Genomic DNA, 21,207 nt, shown 5'->3' with positions numbered 1-21,207 from the left:
GTTAAATTCGCCTTCGACAACGGGATAAGGAAGATTGATTGTTCATTCAGACGATCTTGTCATGTCTGTCTTTCCGTCCGTCTGTTTGCCGAACTCAGCGTTTAAAGGAATACAGTAAATTTTGCACCGAAACTAATTGATGTAGGCCGTTGGGGATTGCAAATGGGCCATAATGATTCAGATTTAGAACTCAGCTCGTTTCTACTTGTCATTGGTTACTTGCGACTTTCTTTCATTCGGTTCAAACTGTTACATCGCAAACAGCGTCTAGTCTACAACATCAAAAACTTTTAGGAAAATTCGTATAATATCCCGCAATGTCGTACAACCTTCGGCAGGCAGACTTTCGACACTCAGCTCGAGAAAATCTTGCAAATTTTTCAAATAGTACTCGCAACTCCCTTTTCCCAATTCATAAAAAATACTCATACATATATTTTTTAATTAGTTAGTTTTTATTAAGAAATAAATATGAAATAAAAAGAACATACATGTATAAATTGCATTTTTAAATCCAGTAAAGTCCATTCGGTGACCAAGTTTACAGCCATCGGTAGCGCAACATTGCAGCTAAATACTGAAAATACGCTATTATTGGTACTTACCCCGAATCACACAGAGTGGCATCAGTATTAGCTCTTAGCCCCAAAAAGTCGACAACAACACACCGTGGCGATGGTAAGTGGAATATTTATCCGATGTGCCATTTTCTTGTCTCGACAAAACTTGGAACACAAAACAAAATGAATATGTTAAAATCAAAGGGTTTAAGTCTAAGGAGAGAGAAAAAGTGAGTGAAAGAGAGAGAATATAACAAATGAAGGCTCGCACTGCTGTTGCTGCTGTAGGCTCTCTAACTGTACGAGAATCTCTATCTCTATCGTACTCAATAGGAAGTAGTAGTAGTGGTGTACTAGGTGAAAAGCAAAGGAACAAAAACACAAACTCTTTCAAAACGAAATAGATCATCACTCAAATGAAAAGAAAAACGTATGCATGAGTTTTTCTAAAATTTCTTTCTTTACATTTTCATCATAATGTAATAAATATGTACATAGATTTATTGTTTGTTCTCTTCTTCTCTGTTGTGGCTAACAGTTATAAAATAGCTTAATAGAAAAAATCTGAAGTCAGTAATGGCTGCGTATTAGAAGAAGTCTTACAGAATAAATTTATAGAGTAGTAGTAGTATTCTAAAGACAAGAATAAAAACACACAAGTACATATCTCTTGTTTACATGGTGGTTTGTTATAACTTTGAAATTTCTTCTTTTTCGTCAAATACTAACATAGAATTCATCTAAAAGTCTACTAATACAATTGTTGTGTGGGGGTGAAAAGAAAAAAAAATGTATCAATGTTCTGCTTACTTCTTTGACTTTCTCTGTTCCTCATTATCAAAGTTATCTTAATTTTTTCTTCTTGTTTCTATTTCTCTTCTATAGCTCGCTCTTGCTGCTATTAATCTTTTTGTTGTTGTTGTTTCAAGTAAAAATTAAAATTGCCACATATATTTTGTTGGTAGTAAACTAAAAAAAAAAACTTAAAAACTATATTTTTGTTGTTGTATGAAATAGCTTAAATTCTACTGTTAAGGTGACAGACATTGTCGCCTCAAGACTTATAAAGAAATGAAAATAAGATGCAGCACATACTATGCCCATGGGGTTGACACATACGTGCGAGAATACTCAAGACACACTTAATGAGAAATATTATCTATGGTTTTATGCTATTGCTAAGAAATTTTGTTATGATGACAGTTTTCCATTACTTTTTTTCTTAGCTTTCTTCTTCAAAATAGGCTGCTGCTGAACAGATCCTATAAGATCAATCATTCTATGAAGAGAAACAACAACACTTGAGACAAGACGACTTACAATGCTATCATCAATTTATACTAAGTGTTCAATTCACATCATATCATCATCATCATCATAATAAAATCTACTGTGATCTACAAAAAACAGATTACTTATATCTGTCCTCAATGATTTTTTGTTAAATGTTAATTTGATATTTGATGCTGTTTTTAGCCTTCACTACTATCGGCTCTAACACTTGCTTTTGATCTTATCATTAAAAAGACAACATTATGAGAAGGGAATATATGGGGTGGGAGATATATATCTTCTCACACTGTCTGTTTTTAAATCATCACCACCAATTAATGTGTCTCTGCTGATCTGATTTTGTTATAAGTAGACTTAGTAGTAACTCTCTGAGATGATGTTTCCTCTTTCTTCATCTTCACATTTCTTCTTCTTCCTCCTCTTCACTTTCGTTAAGTCCTCTATTAACACTGTTCTCTTGCTCTTCTGCTCTTGTTCCTCAATAATTGCTGCATATCTCTGTGTGTGATAGGACAAAACTGTTCGTCCTCTCTTTCTTTCATTCTTTACTCTGAGATTTACTCTTGGATGACTTGGAAGGAGCTTGTGATTGTTTGATAAGAATGTGATCTTGAATCTATTTTTCTTAACTCTGTATTTCTGTTTCTCTCATATTGTGGTTAAACTGTAACTGTCTGTGGCTTTGAATTTTTTGTATGGATTTTATACTGGGATTTTTTTTATACAACACCTATAAAAACATGTTACAAGAATAAAGAAAATTAATCATCATTGGTTTTTTTATAATGTAAGAGAAGACAGGTTGATGGTAGGCATATAGGTTGTATGATATGTCTCTAATTATTAGTAGAGGAGAAAAACAAATCAAAAATCCAAATAAAAATTAAAAAACTCAAAATTTATCCAGAATTAACAAAAAAATTACTAGAGTGCTGTTTTCAATAGCAAAAGAAACCAACCAACCAACTAGCATTGGAAATTTCTGTAACCCTAAAATTTGCTGAAGTTGAAAAACAATCCTACTTTAACTTTTTTCATTTACTCAAAATAAATAAAAATAAATTTTGAATTAAACGCTACCATTATTAGCTGTGGCACATGAGTTAAACAAAACACTTACCTTGTTCTATGCTGATCCTATTTAGTATCTACGGTTGTTGCCTGCATTACCACCGCCGCCACCACCCATGGGGCCGCTATTGAAACCACCACCACTGCCGCCGCTATTACCAAAATTTCCCTGGTTTCCACCTGAAAATGGAAATTAGAAAACCAAATTTCAAAATTTAAACATATAAACAATTTTCAAATATTTTTAAAATAATTTTAAAATTTTTTTGTTGCAAATACGTTTTCATCAATTTATACATTTTGTAAAAATTAACCCAGATATAATAAGTGCAATGTTTAATCTTACAGTCATGAAACGCCGGATGTAACTATTGAGAATTTCACCCGGAGCTGGGACTGTGTACAAATATGTGCTAGAAACATTTCGCTTCAAACTTCTATTGAATTTAGTTTTAATTAACGCGTAATGGGTCAAAAGCAAAGAGATAGTATTTGGAGTGTTTGAGAGAAATATACTTCAAAATGATTTACAGGAAGCAAATGAAGTAGTATCAGTGGCAGATTCCCGGAAGCACTCATTCTAGAAGTTCCAGAGTGCCAGCATACGGCTCCCAATTCATGGCAGTCTAGGTGTTTTCCTGTCCATTAAACTAAACCATAAGGCTGTACTAAAAAAAAACTGTTTTGAATAAAGGAACCCGGCACGGAATGAATATGAGCACCAAATGGGTTGGAATTTTAAGCTCTCATCCGTGTGGTGTTTATCGTTATCATTGGAAGCTCTGCTGGAAGCTAACGGGCGCCTCCACAGTCGCGGACAATCAGCGGTAACTGGTAGAGTCTCAGTGAGAAGCACAGCGCCAACGACTGTTGCTTAAATACTAAGTGCCTATGATGCTCCATATGACAAGGCGCGTTATTAGCGCCTTTAAATAGCCAAAAGCCATCATGTTCCCGCGGTAAAAGGACCGAAACGAGCTAGCTCAACTATTGGAGCTTGAGGAGTATCGCTACTTCAACATGCAACATATGGGGCTACAACAAAAACTGTACTGAACAAACTGTACTGAATGAAATTTACTGAACAAACTGTACTAAACGAATTATGCTCAACGATCTGTGCTGAACAATCTGGGGCCGAATTACCGCATACATGAACGATTAAAATTGCTCGAAATCTCTCTATTATGAATAATGCATTTCTTTATTAAACGAAAATCATAGCAATTTAATGTTTAAATCGATCACAATTCGTAAAAAATTTACATTAAAATGTCTACAAAAGTCGTATAACATCCATTAAATATGAGATGACGTTTCATTCGATACGAAAGCTCACTCGATCACGTATGCGGTAATTCAGGCCCTGAACTAAACTAATGAAATAAACGAACCGAGTTGATATGTACCAGCTGAACTGATCAAAAGGAGGTAAACTGGAAAATGAAAAGAACTGAACGAAATGAACCCAAAATACTTGGTGTCACATTTGATGCCTTTACACCACCCCCAACTGACTACTGAAATAATGTCAGAATTAGAAACAGTAAATTTTCGGCTGGTTGCTAGATCACCGCAGCTCATAAGTTAGCATATCTACCTATGACGCTGAATCCTGGCGAGAACATCAAACATTTTCTGTGGCGGTTATCCCCTCCTAATAGAGTAGTCAAACTATACGACCGCCCAGAAACGTCAAGATGGATCTTCATGATCTGGATATGGAGCTTCTTAAGCAAATAATGCAGCAGATGATGCCAAATAGCGTTATTGGAGACAAATTCATTGCAGTACAAGTTGAAGTTAAACTAGAGTAGGTGTGGCTCTAATAACATCTTGACCTAGAATTGGCGCCAACGTGCTAGATATATTCAGATATTTTAGAGTTTAAGACCTATAATCCAGACATTTGTTTAAAAATTTAACTAGACTATAAAAAGTCTCAAATTTTGTAATTCTCTTGTAATGGTTGTATGAAAATGTAGCGAGACAGCGTGTTACAACAAATACTGGAATATATCAATTTGCATAACATAGCAAAAGTCGACGCCAAGATGATTTTTATCTTACAGTTTGAAAATAATAATTGTACAAATTTGTTATTATATTTGTCAATTGTGTCAGGGAACTGTGAAGGAAGCTGACATTGGAAAAAATGGTGCCTGAAGTAACTATTCTTTAGAATACATCTTTGGACAAGCAGTTGAGGAAAACAAAATAAAAGTTCTTACTTACCCATTTTGCTGCCAAAGCTGTTGCCGCCACCGCCATAAGGCTGCATGCGATTGTTGCCAAAGTTGCCGCCTCGTTGGGGTCCGCCACCATAATTTTGTTGATAGCCGCCTGAGCCGAAATCGTCATTACCCCAATTGCCGCTGTTACCGCCGCCACCACCACTGCTGGGACCACCAAAGTTGCCGCCATTGTTATTCCAGCCACCACCACCGCCGCCGCCATTGTTATCCCAAGGGCCCATGTTATTTCCACCCCAACCACCACCATTGTTGCCGGGACCACCATTGAAACCTCCACCATTGTTGAAGTTACCACCACCCCAGTTGTTGCCGCCATTCCAGCCACCGCCGCCACCCATGCCATTTTGATTGCCCATATTGCCGCCACGGCCTCCCATATTGCCGCCACGACCGCCACCACCCATGTTACCGCCACGGCCTCCCATATTACCGCCGCGACCACCCATATTTCCGCCACGACCGCCCATATTGCCGCCACCTTGTGGACCTCCCATATCATTTTTAGGCAAAGCTTTCTTTACATCCAGAGTTTTGTTTTTAATGTTGTGAGATTTTTGCACTGAAAAACAAAAAGAGAAAATATTAAAATTGAAAAAAGCAAAACGACAAGACATTCAACTGAAACGGTTAATCTGTAACGAGGCTGCGTGTTACATCGAATATGGCAAAGAAATTCGCATAACATAGCAAAAGCCGACGCTGAAATTTATCTCACAGCTTTTTTAAATAGAACTAGAGCAAATGATGGTTACATTTGCCAGTTTGTGTCAGGGTAACTGTGATGGCTCCGATATGGTACTTATTGGGATCTTATTTTAATCTATGAAATCTGTAACGAGGCTGCGTGTTACATCGAATATGACAAAGAAATTCGCATAACATAGCAATAGCCGACGCTGTAATTTATCTCACAGCTTAAAAAAAGGGAACTAGACCAATGATAATTACATTTGCCAGTTTGTGTCAGGGAAACTGTGAAGTGACCGGCATATTATAGATGTACATATATTATTGTAACGCAGACTTTTTCATCGAATTCACATCATCCCCTTACAGGGAAAGAGAATCCAACAGTGATATAATCTACGATAAGATTCTTATAACAGCCAATGAAACGCCGCAAAGAAGCATTAAGAAAATCTATGCGGAGCTGGGACTGTACCTTCGACAGTTACACATTAATAAAGAATACATAAACCCAAACGGATTGTTAGCCCAGGTAACAAACAAAACAGTTACTACCTAAATTTTTTTTTAGATACTTACAAACAATTTTGTCAACTGGATCGTAATCATCATATTCAACGAAAGCGAAACCACGTTTTTTGCCGGTCTCCTTGTCCATTACAATATTAATTTCCACAATTGTTCCGTATTTGTTGAAATAGTCGCGCAGACACTGCTCATCATGTTCATCCTTGAGACCACCCACAAAGACTTTTTTAACAGTGGCTCCTGCATTTGGATTGTCAATATCTTGACGTGGCACAGCACGCTTGGGTTCAACAACACGTCCATCGATTTTGTGGGGACGGGCATTTTGGGCATCATCCACCATAGTTGACTTGGAATAGGTAATGAAACCAAAACCACGTGATTTTTTGGTGCGGGGATCTTTCATTACCACCACATCGACAACTCGGCCCCATTTCTCGAAATGCGATTTCAAGCCTTCATCAGTGGTGCGGTAATCCAGACCGCCAATGAACAATTTACGGAATTGCTCGGGCTCAGTTATTTGTTCCTGAAATTTTACAAAAGAGAAAAATATGTATTACCTAAATGTATGCATGTATGTATATGCACAAATTTATTAATCCACAATTCAGCAATGTGAAAAAAAACAAAATGGCGGACAATGCGTTCTTTTTGGAACATTCTCGATTTGCAAATAAATGAAATCACACTTTTATCAGAAGAAAAAAAAAAAGCAACTTACATCATTGTCATTGTTTTGGTTTCCATTTTGATTGGTCATTTTTCCCATAGATTTATTAATTAGCCGATTTCTTACAATTAATTTAATAATTCACCGAGGTGTTACGAAACTATCCACAAACCCGATGCAACTCTCTCAAGGAAAAAAATACGAATGAGCAAGCAAGAATGTATCTATATCAGAAAATGAAAATGTCCAAAGCGGAAGTAGGCATCGACTTTTGACTAATCGACTTTTTGTGAAAAAAATCGAAGGGTCGAAGTCGACTTTTACTGACTAAAAACGTCGAATAATCAACTTTGAAGTGAAAAGTCGAAATATGGCTGATACTATGTTCGCTTTTTTACGACATTTTTTCATGATTACTTCTTTTAGAAAATCGATTTTGAAGCAAAAATTGCTAATTTCTTTCAGTAGGACATTCCCTCATTAATTACGAAAAAATCTTCATAAAAGTATTATGTTTTCATTGAGATTTTTGTAGTGTTTCAAAAAAGTAACAGTAAAAAAATTTTGTGTGTTTCAACTGTTAAAACCAAATATAGGCCTCAAAGGCTGGTACTTAATTCACTTTTCGCAAGCGGATTTAAATATTTAGTCCCACGCGAACAGCTGTTAACAGCCGTCCAGGCTTGACGGTATTAAGATCTCAGATTTTTGTGTGCATTCATGCATTTGTTGCTATCTTCTAACTCGTATATTCTCTGCTCACGTACGCACACGTATACACACACGCACACAAATTTCTTTGCGAGTGTTGGCAAAACGTCGATCATCTTGATGACAAGATGGCGGTGGTTGTTGTATAAATGAGATAACCTTTAATTGTTCCGCCACGGTATTAAATAATGACTGATGTTATGTTCGTTTTTCACCGGTGAAAACACATGTTATTCACGGTTACTTTTTTGAAATACTAAAAAAATCTCAATCTCAAATAACAATACTTTTTTAAAAATTTTTCATAAGTAATGAAGGAGTGTTCTATTGAATGAATAAGCAAGTTATTTTGCTTCAAAATCTGTTATCTAGAAAAAGTAATCATGAATAAAATTTCGCTAAAAGCGAACATAGTACCACCCTTAAGCGAGAAAATAAATAAAACAAACCTATTGTTAAACTATGAATGCAATACTGCAAATCAACCGTTATATCCTAACATGAAAACATACCCTAAAATAACCATTCGTACAGAAAAATGGTTAACGAGTACTATTATATTTTGATAAGTGTATCTGTCACTAAAGACGCCGCTACCGCAAATTTGTTACAAAAATCATAGTTTTGTTGTTAAATAAATAAATAAATATGATTAAAAAAGAAGAGCTCGATGAATCATACGAATATGAAAGAAAAGACCAGGTAATGCTTCATATACAATGTTGCTTTTTAACAATAAAATTCCAGAATGGCAAGGCAAATTTTATGCTGACATGGATTCGGCAGTGGGAGGACGTATACATACATAAAAATCAGTTATGCCGAAATACCTGTCAAGAATAAAAAATCGCTGGACCCTTTTGAAAAACTTAATGAACTAGATAATAAGACAACAGATTGCTGTCAATGAATTTGATAGTAGAAAACATTACTTTCTCTACTCCATATGTTAGAAAACAATGTAAATATTTTCCTATAGTTGCAATTTCTCAAAAATATTGCTTCCAGTTATCCTGTAACATACTCCTAAGGGAAAGCCTACTTTTTATATACAAGTGGAATACAATTTGTTGTTGCAGCACTAAGGCTGCAGCCCTTGTCGATGAAAGACTATATCAGATCTCTCCGGTATATATAACCGACTGTAATGGAATAACTTACATTTGTATTTGAAAGAAGGCATGCATTCATACCAGGATTCTTCAGATCAAAAAACTTTTTGATTGATTTCATTAGCAGAGCATGGTCAGATCTGAACAGTGCAGTGTAATAACGAGTCAAATGGATTCAGAACAGTGGTGGGCATACCAAAACAGTTGAAAATATTGCATATGCCCGCGGGAATAGGAAAGCTAGCAGCAGCACACGGACCGTGTAAGCAACTTCATGTGGCTTGGTCCTGCTAACGCATAGTTTTTATTCTGCGTTGCTGCCACACTTAGTTGATCGCCCCAGGCATGCCAATACAATTAAATATTTTCAACTTTGTTAGTGCGCCCGTCACTGATATAGATCTTGATTAATGGGTCGTTATTGTGTGCAATCTTCTATCAGAGTAGCATCACCCTCCAGTTTAGAATTGTGTTACGTTTCCATCTCTCCAATATTGTATTCCTGGTATATGTTTCAGTTTTCAATGTGTTGGGGTTACGACTCATGTAAGAGATTGGTTTAGTCTGTATTGGATTTAGACAAGGAGTTGCTGGAAAATAATTCTATGTCTTCTTTCTGTTCATGTTTTTCCTCCCCGTTGCATGAAGAAACTATTTCCATCTCTTAACCGTTCAGACGCCATACCCTTCATTGCCGCTTATCTGTCCAAGTATATCATGACATCTTTGCGTCTACATTGCTTCCTGAACCGCATTCCTCCTGCAAGACGCTACACTGTCCAGAAGTCTTAAAGATTCCCTAACTCGAGGGAATTCAATTTAAACCTAGAACCCACATCGAATTTAGTCCCATTGATACATACAGAATGTAACGGAATAGGTGGGAAACTTCCAGCCCTTTGATTACTTTTTGGAAAAACAACGTCCAGTCCATCAATAAGGAAGAACTACTCTGGTAAATCCGTTACGCCGTATAGTTTGTTAAAAGGGAAACATCCAAACTACTTGTGTTAGTGGTAGTGTCTTCATAAAATTCCTTAGCTTAGGAAGCGCAAACTTCCGAAGAAGTTGTACATTGTTAAAACAAATGAATAGCTGCATATATAAGAGTCTAAATATCCGTCCAACCAGTTTTTTCTATTCATACCAATTTTTGATTGGTAAATTTTAATTCACCTGTAAGACAATAAAGTAGTTGTCAATGCCATATCTACTTTTGTAACATAGGGAATGGTAGTAGCGGTTAAAGAGAACAACTCTGTGTAACAAAGAGCAATGCAACGCTGGGTTTTTTTTTTTTATTTCCCCTTTTAATATACCCTAGACACAACCACTATAGCAATTGGTCGTTAGTGTCGTCGTCATAGTTTTTTTACACGGTGGATTAATCTAGTATTATTAAAAATATAAATATTTGTGAACAAAAAATAAAACCATTACAAAAATGTCATATGAAAACCAAGCACAAACGGAGGTACTTAATAAAACATTTAAATAACAAATATTTTTACATAAATGAGCGAACTCAAATGATGACGAATGCAAGTTCTTTTGTTTGTTCGCTGCTACTTGCTTTCTAACAAATAAATACAAACTTACATACATTTATACATCATCGTCAAAATATGAGTGCAGAATAATGCACACACAATCATATATGCAAAGACAATTGTTGTTACACCATGTACGTGAACTTACTCGCCGTGTACTACTATATGTTTAGATTTCCCATCGAACAGGTGGATGTTTGGGACATTGTAATTATGTATGTATGTATGAAAGTCACAGCCCGGTTATTTTCTTCTTTCTTTTAATTGTTGCTTCATCATCCATACTATACCTGCATATTAAACCTTTAAAAATATGTCTGATAATGAAAATTTTTATATACAAATGTACATTGTACAACCACTCGTATACGCTTCTTTAAATGTAGTAATTCACGTTCAACAATTCGCATACATTCATTCATTGGTTCGGATTACATCTTTGTTTCTAAGTTTTAATCTCATTTCATATTGCATGGAATTTTGTTTGGGCAAACAGCTTTCTATTTTTAATTTTTTATGGAACTTACAAGTAATTAGGGAACGCCTTAGAAACATGGCGGAATTGTAAACACAATTACAAGTACATAAATACATATGTATGAAGTACATTCATGAATACAATGAGGTTAAAACGTATACAAACTCTGTGATTCTTATATATAATAGCCGTAAGCCCATTGTGAATCAGAGATTGGCACGTCGTCCTAGGAAGCTGAACGCCTGTGCTCGTTGCCTTACTTATGCTAGTGATATGAGTGCGGTCGTATGAAATTTTTCTACTAACTGGTGTATATTTGCCAGACAGTGGGGGATTTTAGGTAGAATCCTACCAAAATTGTTGTTTTTTTTTTGGTGGGTTGACCTCAATATTGGTAGATTTTTCCTATATATAATTACTAAGTACATTATAGAAAGATTCGTTGGGGATAGCTCAAAACCGTTTCGTTTCCGGTGGTTTCTGTGTATACGTTAAGAGCTATCCCTAGTGATGTTCTCCAATGAAACAAAGAAATATTGGATTAAATAAAACCATTTTTTATATTCTAAGTACCTACAACCTTGACCTGGAAAAGTTGTCGGAAAGGGATTCACAGCTTTCCATCACAACACAGGCTGGAACATTGAAGTCCAATATATGCAGGGTGTATTGCTGTCACGAGAAGCTTAGCTGCGAGTTACCGGGCGCGTCCACATGTTGCGCATCGCGGACAATTGTTTGGAGAGTCTTGCACATATACTGAGTGCCTATGATGCTCAATATGCAAGGTGAGTTATTGGCGCATGAAACTAACCTGTTCGCGAGGCGACCAATCGTTTGAACCGGAACGAGCTTGCTCACCTACAGGAGTTTGGAGAAGGATCGCCTCTTCCAAATGAAAATGTGGCTACCTGGAAAATTTTGAACAAAATCATCTGAAAAATAATTACAGCGCACTCGCAAAAATATGAGCAACCTATTATATGGACACTCTAAAAAATTTAGTTTCTTCCACATAAACTTACAACGGTATTCACAAAACTTAAAACAGTTTCATATTAGGTTTATTTGACAGTTGTTCTCTTAAGGAAATATGTCAAGCTGGAAAGTTTCCATCAAAATCATCTGATATAATAATTGCAGTCCACTCGCAAAAATATGAACAACCTATTATATGGACACTCCAAAATATGAAAATTTTGTTTCTTCCATTGACTTCTCTAACATATAAACTTATAACGGTATTCAAAAACTAAAAACAGTTTTATAGTAGGTTTATTTGACAGTTGTTCTATAAAGGATATATGGCAAATAACCCTACTTAACTAAATATGGGCATTAGACCACAAAAGCTTTCAAATGTGAGTGATAGAAAGAAGATATTCCACTTTAGGTTTTTATTTCTTCGAGAACTTGTCTGAAATATCGGATGTGATTAATCGCCAGCTATTAGGTTTTTTATACAATTTTAAACAGCAATTCAAGATCTGTGTACAAAACAAATAACATCATATCGTGCAAGGATGTCGAGGGGTCCGAAAGAACAAATGCCTTCTTTATTGACCCCAAGATCTTAAATCGTGAGATCGGTCTCATGTCGTTAAGTTGGGAGGTTGGTCTCTTTTAAACTTTTCACAATATGATCCGATATAGGCTTGCGCTAGGACAACTAGAGGTCTCACAATTCACTAAATCAAGATTAGTTTCTTATGGAATGGATGGAAAACAAAAATTTTATCACAGCCAAACCTAATTTAATGTATGTTCCTTTCTAATGTTTTTTTTATATAATTTTTAGGTAAAACCAGTGGTGCCGGCTGCTGATGATTACCTTCGAAAAATGTTTTTGGGCGGTTTAACGCCAAACACCAATGAAGATATGGTACGAAACTTCTTTTATCAGTTCGGAGAAATTGATGACATTGTGATAATGCGTGATTCGGCAACTAAGCGTTCAAGAGGTTTTGGATTTGTTACATTTAAGTCCGCTTCCAGCGTGGATAAAGCGCAGGCCGCCAGACCACATGTTGTTGATGGAAGGTAAGCACCTGTATATATTTTTAATGCTTGTATGTAGACCAGACAACATACTATATTATAAGACATGAATTAAAAATTTCATTGGATAGTATACAGTTGTGTTCAAAAAAATAGGCGTGCGCCCAACAAAAAGGCAAATATTGATTTTTGTATAAAAATATTTCGTTTTATTACGATTTTTATACCTAAGATTAATTATTAATCGTTCTTCCTAAATTTAACAACATTAAATTATGTGATTAAAGCTACAATATTTTAAAATATTTCAATGAACAAATTTTTCCCAAAAGTTTGCGGTTCAAAATACTAGGAGTATTGATAGGTTAGATTTAAGTTGCACCTTGCCATCAGACTTACTTACTAGTTCCTACCCTTGAGCCATACAGATCGCTTTAAAAAGCCCAAAAATATGTGAACGTTCACATCATAAAAATTGAAATTTAGTGGAGTCCCAATTATATCCTTAACAGGGAGTTTTCGGCATCTCTTTAAACAGATTTTGTGTCACGCATTATAATTGCGTTCCAAACTCTGACGCATTCGGCATTTGTGTCGCTGTAACATAATTTCCAATGTCTCCCCATATATGTTCTATGGGATTGAGGTCAGGAGACTCGACAGGTCACGACTAAACCTGAACCCCATTGACCTTTTACCATTACTTTGCGGATTTTTTAGTATGTTTCCAGTGTTGGAATATCAATTTCATAAGGAAATCCCATTCTGGATAGGGTAACATTATATGTACCGAAATTCCAATTTGACCATTGTTCAAAATGCTCCAATGTGCCATTCCTTTTCCACCACCATATTTGACTATCTTTTTTGTATAATGTGCTTATATGTTGGGAAGACATGCGATATACTGTCTAGACCTAGTTCATTCAATTTTCATTAGCCAGTCGATTTGTCCTTTAGCAAACTAAACTGATTGTTTCTTGGCTAGTTTTGGTGTCATTCGTTAACGAATTGCTAATAAGTAACTTTCCAACAATGGTTTGCGAATATTGGGAACAATTACAGTCAACTCTTACTGACTTTATCGCAAAAAATAATAATTCATAATTGAAAAAGTTTTATTCCAACCAAACTATAACACAAAATATACTGCCTGTTTCACTCGCTTTTCATCACGGAAATGAGTTACTACTTTTTGACCTTCTATCAAAACCAGATGATTTTATAAAGGAAAAGCAGATGTTGGAGTGAGTGACGCCACACAAAACTCCAAGTCTACGAATTACTTCCGTATCCCCCGTATTCACCAGATTGACCCTACTACCTATTCAAAATTCAAAAAATTTTAAATAAAATAATTAAATTAAAAATCGAAAAACTAAATAACTCTAACTTGTGAACTAATGATCAGATTAAAATAAAATTTTGTTTATGTTTCTGGCAGTTAGTACAGACTTGAATTTTGTGGCGCGATTTATATAGTATCCAATGGACTTTTAGCTCATGTGTTATTAAATTAATAAATTTTATACGACTTTACATAAATTATTGCAACATTTATATGATTTTTCCACTCATTTCTAGGACTATCGATTCCAAAAGAGCTTTGCCTCGTAGCGAGACTGCTAAAAGCGAAAGCAATGGCATGGTACGAAAAATCTTTGTGGGTGGTCTAAAGGATTATCACGACGAGGAAGCCCTTAAAGAATACTTTCAACAATTCGGCAAAGTGGTGTCTGTAAATATTCTGGTAGACAAGAATACAGGTCGGAAGCGTGGCTTTGCATTTGTAGAATTTGATGATTACGATGTTGTTGATAAAGTTGTCTGTTAGTATACCTTGATGTTGCTTTTTTTATGTTGCTTTACATTAAATACTTTGTTTTTGGATTTTTCAGTGCGCAAAACACATACTATTAAATATATGCTTGTTGATGTAAAGAAATCCAACTATAAGCAAGTGCAAGCAAAGAGATTGGAACTACAACAACAACAAAACGGTGCCATGGGTATGGCTCCACAAGCAAATGATCCTAATGCGGCGGGAGCATATGCACAAGCTCCTTATTCCCAACAAGCTGCGTATAGCTATCCACCCCCACAAGCATATGCTGGGTGGGGCTATCCACCACCAGCTGCTCCTTATACGCAACAACCACCGGCATATGGTGCCTATGCAGCGCCGCCTACAACACAAAATGCTGCTCCACAACAATCATGGAATACATATGCTGCGGCCCCAGCTTGGGGCCAGCAGGGTGCTTATAGCTCACCGCCTGCAGCCAATACATGGAGTGCTACAACTGCCGCTGCGCCAAATGGTTACAGCGCACCACCTGCCAATGGTTGGACAGGCGCTGCACCGGCTGCACAATGTCCCACCACCAATTTTGGTAACTATCAACAGTCCTACAATGGCGGTCCACAGAAAAGCAGTAGTCTACAAGCAAATCGTATGAATCCATACAGTGTTTAAGCTATAAGTTGGTAAGTACACCTACATTTAAATGTAAATTGTTTCGTTATCTTTCTGAAGAATTACTTAGTCGTTTAACCTGCCCAATTTTCTTAGTTTCGCTTTTATATTTCAACTATTAATATAGATAGGAAAATAGACACAACTAAAATATTCAAATTTTAAGATGTTACAGCGATTTTAAGATTTACCAAGTGTCTATGTTTATGTTTCCACTATGTTATATTTCTAATTTCTAACAATTCCATTATAAAAAAGGAACTGGCTGTGATATTAGACTATATATATCTGTTAATAAATGTTATGTATTTACTTACATTTTTTGATATATTTTATTCAAATAACGTTAATAGTAATAATTTATACGGCTCTATTAATTAAATCTAGAACTCTAGCAGAAGTGAAAAAATATGAGAAATGTTAATGGCACTTGACCCCTAATTTTAATATCATTTCGTAAACTATTCCGTAAAAATGCCCATTTTAAATTTCTGATTTTAGTTCTATTATAGCATGTCCGCCTATGACACTGAACGCCTGGGTTCGAATCCTGCCACGAACATAAGAAAATTTTTCAGCGGTGGTTTTCCATTCCTAATGCTGGCAACATTTGTGAGTTACTTTGCCGTGTAAAAACTTCTCCCCAAAAAGGTGTTGCTCTGCGGCACGCCGTTCGGACTCGGCTATAAAAAAAAGGAGGTCCCTTATCAGTGAGCTTAAAATTGAATGGGACAGCACTCATTGATTTGTGAGAAGTTTGCCCCAGTTCCTTAGTGAAATGTTCATGGGCAAATTTGCATTTGCATTCATTTGTAGCAAAATTCGGAATAAATCGATCTACCCATCTCCGGCATTTTTAGGATAAAAAGCCAGATAAAAGAACCCTTAGCCTTCAGTTTAGGCAATACCCTAGTAAAAAGTTGAAAATTCAGGACAAATTTGGGTTCAAGTCTTATTTATGGTAGATATAAGTGGATCTGACCACATAGTTTTTTTCTTTCTCGAGTATTTAAAATTTGGACTGAGAACACTAAACACTTTCGGGGTTTTGCTCTACCGGCTTTTCCACCTTTCTTCTGATTGATGTAAAGGGTTTATTGAACAGGTTTGAGCTATTTTAAATAACGGGCTAGTTTTGGAAACATTTGCGAGTCAATCTTCAAAAATTCACAAGACATTCTTTCTCAGAGCTAACTTCTAAGCAATATAATGAAAACGTCAAAGTGACTTACACTTTGTTTGCTAGTCTATCAGTCTTACTTTTTTTAATTACCAAATTTTTTAACTATCAGGAAAACTGTAATGTAAGTTTATTGTTAGCGAATAATAAACTAAATGGGGGTTACGTCTGTTAGAGATTTTATTTCTGTAGTGTTTTTTTGGATGATTAGTAACACGGCAACACCATTACAATTTTATTTTTATAAAAGAATACAGCAAATTCGTTAAGTATGTTGTATATCGGTAGGAACATGGTCCCAAATTTGTTTTCCACTCTCAAACATTTGCACACAATTTTACACTTAATTTATATATAACATAAATTATACAATTTGTATTTTTCTTTATTTTTATATAGGTAGTACTATCTGAGATATATAGATTATATAGATTTTCTTTATGTACAACTTATTTAAGAGTATATCAAGAAAATTAAGGACAGCTTATATCCATAATCTAAGTGACAACGCAACGAGTAAACAATAGGACAGAGGACACTAAACATGAGAAGGAGCTACCCTACTATCTATTCGACATATGTACATATATAGTTGTATGATGATGAATAATATACACTTTAAAGCTGGGCGCCAACGTTGATACGGCCAAACACCGTAATGGAAAACATAAATTAAAATATTGTTATTGTAACCACACTTCATATATAATAATAACAATAATATATATTAATATTACTGAAAGACTTATTCCTAAAAACATACTTTTATTTATTTTTTTTTTTTCATTATTCTACAATCAATTTAATATAAATTCAATAAAAAAACTAAAATCCTATTATATAAAGCTACTATTTTATTTGGCAATTTATGTAAAGAAAATTATTTGTAACCACAATTTAAACATATATTCAATAATTACATCACAACATTTGTCTTCGATGAAGTGACATGATGATCAACTTACCAACTACATCTGGACAAAATTGGCTCTCTTGGCCCAATGAAGACCTTCCGTCCTTTAGTTTTCTAAAACCAGTATTATGTATAAACTATATAAATAAAATAACACAGTGTTTATATTGTTACAAAATATACTTTTGTACATGTACATGCTATTTAAAAACAAAAACATACATTTCTATGTCAATGTGTTATGACGTTTTTCTTTTAGAGCTCTTAGCCATAAAAAAATACTCTCTTTGATTTATACAATGTTCCAAACTGGAATATATTATTTTATTCCATAACCGACCATTAATTTTTCTAATATCATTGGGATTTCCTTATCACAAATCTAGGTCTTTATGCTGTGAACAAATATTTTTAAATAATTTAATTTAACTTTCAGACCTTTCATTCGATACCCATTTTGTGACGTTGGACATTTATGCCCGTTTTGAGGGTTTTTGGGGATGGGGAGGCCCCGTAGACACCGTTCACCAAATTCTTCTTCTTCCAAATATCTTTCGTTGGATTCCTATATTGTCCCAATCGGTTAATATGTCCTGTTGAGGGGTTTTTTTTTTTGGGGGGGGGGGGAGGCGCCTCGGTTACCAAGGAATACATTTTTATATCAGCATTGGACTCTACCTTTAAATGGCTTTTATTTGATATCCATATAGTCTCAATCGGTAAATTTGTCCTGCTGGGGGTTTTGGTGGGTGGGGAGTGCCTCAGACACCAAAAAATACATTTTTGTGTCAGATTTGTATTCAACTTTTAAATACTTAGGGTAACATATTAAGTATTCTACTCTTAAATACCTTTCATTTGATATCCATATTGTCCCAATCGCTACACATGTCCGTTCGAGTGGGTTTTGGGATGGGGCGTCTCCCCAGGTTATTTGACCCCATCATTTTTACCAATTTTGTGATTTTGGGTTACCATAAGGTGGAATACAAAATTTCGCTTAAATCGGTTCACGCATCTCCGGGATCTGGCGTTTTTGAAAATTGGGATATGAGGAAGGGTACAGCTCCCATATATATTTTTCATCCGATATGCCCTTTTATAGATGTAGGAGCCACAATTTTAGTCCGATCTTTACCAAACTTAGCATGAGATATTTCGTGTGACGTCTTAATACGTGTGTAAAATTTCATCAAATTAGATATAGCTCCCATATATAACTTTCATCCGATTTGACCTATTAAGGCCGTAGAAGGCACAATTTTGGTCCGATCTTTTCCAAGTTTGGCACGAAGTGCTTTTTGTTACGGCCCAATATGTGCGCAAAATTTCATCAGAATCGGATCAGATTTATATATAGCTCCCATAAATGTCTTTCGTCCGATATGGTCTTTTAAGACTGTAGAAGGTACCATTTTGGGCCAATCTTTACCAAATTTGGTACAAAGTGCTTTTTTTTATCGTTCTAGTATGTGTTCATTAGAATCGGATCAGATTTATATACAACTCCCTTATATATCATTCATCCGATATCCGATAAAGCTGTAGTACCCACAATTTTGGTCCCATCCTTACAAAATTTTTGCATGAGATGTTTTATTTGACTTCGCACTGCCTCAAAATCGAACCAGATTAAGGTAAAGTTCCCATATATATCTTTTTATCGTTTCGACTTTTAAGGCTGTAGTTGCTACAATTTTGGTCCGATCTCTACAAAATTTTTCATGAGATGTTTTAACTGACCAATTAAAATCCCAATACGTGTGCAAAATTTTATCACAATCGAATCAGATTTAGATAAAACTCCTATATATATATTTTATGCGTTCCGACTTTTAAGGCTATAGAAGCCGCAATTTTCGTACCATCGTAAGAAAATCGTAGAAGGCTCCATTCCACATTTCAATAGGTATGCAAAATTAAAGTCTGACTAGTTTTGGATATAAGCGCTATATAGTAAAAGTATACGTAGACTCGTTTATGCGATATGTCAATATTTCAATATTAAAGTCTGACTAAATTTGGAGATAAGTTTCATATATTAAAAGTAGCACGTATACTAGGTGGTGTAGGGTATTGTATAGTAGCCCCGCCCGACTATTGCCTTTCCTTACTGGTCATATAATAGATTAAATCCGCTCGGCTTAAAAACAAAATCTCCTCTCGGCAGACAAAAATTACACTTTACAAGTCACTGATACTACCATGTTAAATTGATGTTATAGTTTTGTTCGCTTTATTATTGCAATATTTTCTGTGTACACCAATTTTTTATACAAATTTTTAATTCGCTATAAGTTTTTAACTATATAGTGGGTTGCCCAAAAAGTAATTGACGATTTTTCATATAGTCGGCGTTGACAAATTTTTTCACAGCTTGTGACTTTGTAATTGCATTCTTTCTTTCGTCAGTTATCAGCTGTTACTTTTAGCTTGCTTTAGAAAAAAAGTATATTTGATTAAAGTTCATTCTAAGTTTTATTAAAAATGCATTTACTTTCTTTTAAAAAATCCGCAATTATTTTTTGGGCAACCCAATAGTTTCATACAATTTCATTTATTTCAAGCAGATGAACTTTTTTTATATATAGTTGAAACCAAAATAATTGTAAGACTAAATATTTTGCATACATTTCTTTGTGATCGGAAACCCCAATAAATTAGAAGAAAAAAATTTCAGAATTAAAAAAGAATTTTAAGTGTTATCGAATATATATGTATTTAGTAATGCAATAGCATTCATGCAATATATGTATACCCCAATTAAAATGTTTACATGTATTATTATTATTCCAATCTTTGTATTCTCAAATACATTGTGTTTTGTACATGTAACCGAGGTATAAAAAATATATCTTTTTAAGACAGGCAGCACTAGCGCTTGTTTGAACACGCAACTACCTATGTATGTACGTAAATATACTTTCAATGAATATCCCTTATAAGGTTTATAAACTACCTATCACCACCTTCTGTTATAAAAGCATTATCCGCTATTTACATAGGGCTATTAAAAATGTATGTTTAAAATCTAATATACTTTTTTATATTAGTTGTTGTTCATGTCAAAATCTGACTTTGCCTTGGCAGCTAGTTTTTTTAATCAATTATGCTGCTTTTTCGTATTTAGAATGCTTTATGTTTCTCTAAACTCAATTCAATTGTATTTTGTATAAATACATTTCCCCCCGTTAATTATTGTTATTTGCTCGCTTTTGAAATCATTTTTTGACCAGTTGAACTATTTCAATGTTTCTTTTAAGCAGAATCTCAAGTCATAAGCCGATGGGGATGGCTCTGCATATTTACAATATATTCTATGAGCATAGTTAAAAAACCAAATGATGGAGACGGCGAACAAGTGTTGTAAGTATTCAAATGTAGTATGCAAGTATATGTAGGTATTAACTTTTTAGGTGAGATCGAAGACTGAATTTTAATAAACCAAAAGAATATAATCGTACCAATAAAACAAATTTGTTTCATTTGCAACGACATAAGTATGTACAGTGGCAAAAATACATCTACATACCTTTTCATAAATAGCAGTTACGTAAGGCCTGGTTATGCTCTCGTAAATGTTGAACAAATGTGTCGTACATATAAAAAGGCAATTATGCTCATTACCAAGGCGTATTTATCAACCCAGCTGATAGAATTTGATATGTCAATTAATTTTTGAATTCGCCTTACAAAAATATAAACTTCAAAATAAAAATGTT

At 34.9% G+C, this 21,207-nt stretch overlaps 3 protein-coding genes across 7 annotated transcripts in view; 1 reads left to right on the top strand and 2 right to left on the bottom strand.

Moving 5' to 3' along the window:
• LOC131995010 (uncharacterized) overlaps nt 1-21,207 on the bottom strand; it is a 268,050-nt gene that overhangs the window by 225,346 nt on the left and 21,497 nt on the right. The window lies entirely within an intron of this gene.
• LOC106083473 (heterogeneous nuclear ribonucleoprotein A1) lies at nt 435-7,306 on the bottom strand. 2 transcript variants are annotated; one of them, XM_013246516.2, is made up of 5 exons: nt 7,119-7,306; nt 6,446-6,923; nt 5,160-5,738; nt 2,974-3,104; nt 435-725 (listed from the first exon to the last, which is right to left on the bottom strand). In XM_013246516.2, exons 1-4 carry the CDS (start codon nt 7,164-7,166, stop codon nt 2,995-2,997), a joined length of 1,215 nt encoding a protein of 404 aa, XP_013101970.1. In that variant the 5' UTR covers nt 7,167-7,306; the 3' UTR covers nt 435-725; nt 2,974-2,994. The 2 variants fall into 2 exon arrangements, with proteins under 2 accessions (XP_013101970.1, XP_013101969.1); XM_013246515.2 differs by lacking the exon at nt 435-725 and adding an exon at nt 998-2,583 and having other exon boundaries at nt 7,119-7,305.
• LOC106083477 (ribonucleoprotein RB97D) lies at nt 8,359-20,955 on the top strand. 4 transcript variants are annotated; one of them, XM_059362506.1, is made up of 5 exons: nt 8,359-8,480; nt 12,717-12,958; nt 14,501-14,745; nt 14,815-15,403; nt 20,752-20,955. In XM_059362506.1, the coding sequence occupies exons 1-4, from the start codon at nt 8,427-8,429 to the stop codon at nt 15,390-15,392; spliced, it is 1,119 nt and encodes a 372-aa protein (XP_059218489.1). In that variant the 5' UTR covers nt 8,359-8,426; the 3' UTR covers nt 15,393-15,403; nt 20,752-20,955. The 4 variants fall into 4 exon arrangements, with proteins under 4 accessions (XP_059218489.1, XP_013101975.2, XP_013101976.2 ...); XM_013246521.2 differs by lacking the exon at nt 20,752-20,955 and adding an exon at nt 16,972-17,320; XM_013246522.2 differs by lacking the exon at nt 20,752-20,955 and adding an exon at nt 15,489-16,965.

This window comes from Stomoxys calcitrans, chromosome 2 (genome assembly GCF_963082655.1).
Source record: "Stomoxys calcitrans chromosome 2, idStoCalc2.1, whole genome shotgun sequence".
In the NCBI taxonomy this organism is placed as follows: Eukaryota; Metazoa; Arthropoda; class Insecta; order Diptera; family Muscidae; genus Stomoxys; species Stomoxys calcitrans.
Note: the sequence above shows the minus strand (reverse complement) of the source record. Positions and strands in the feature narration are given on the sequence as shown.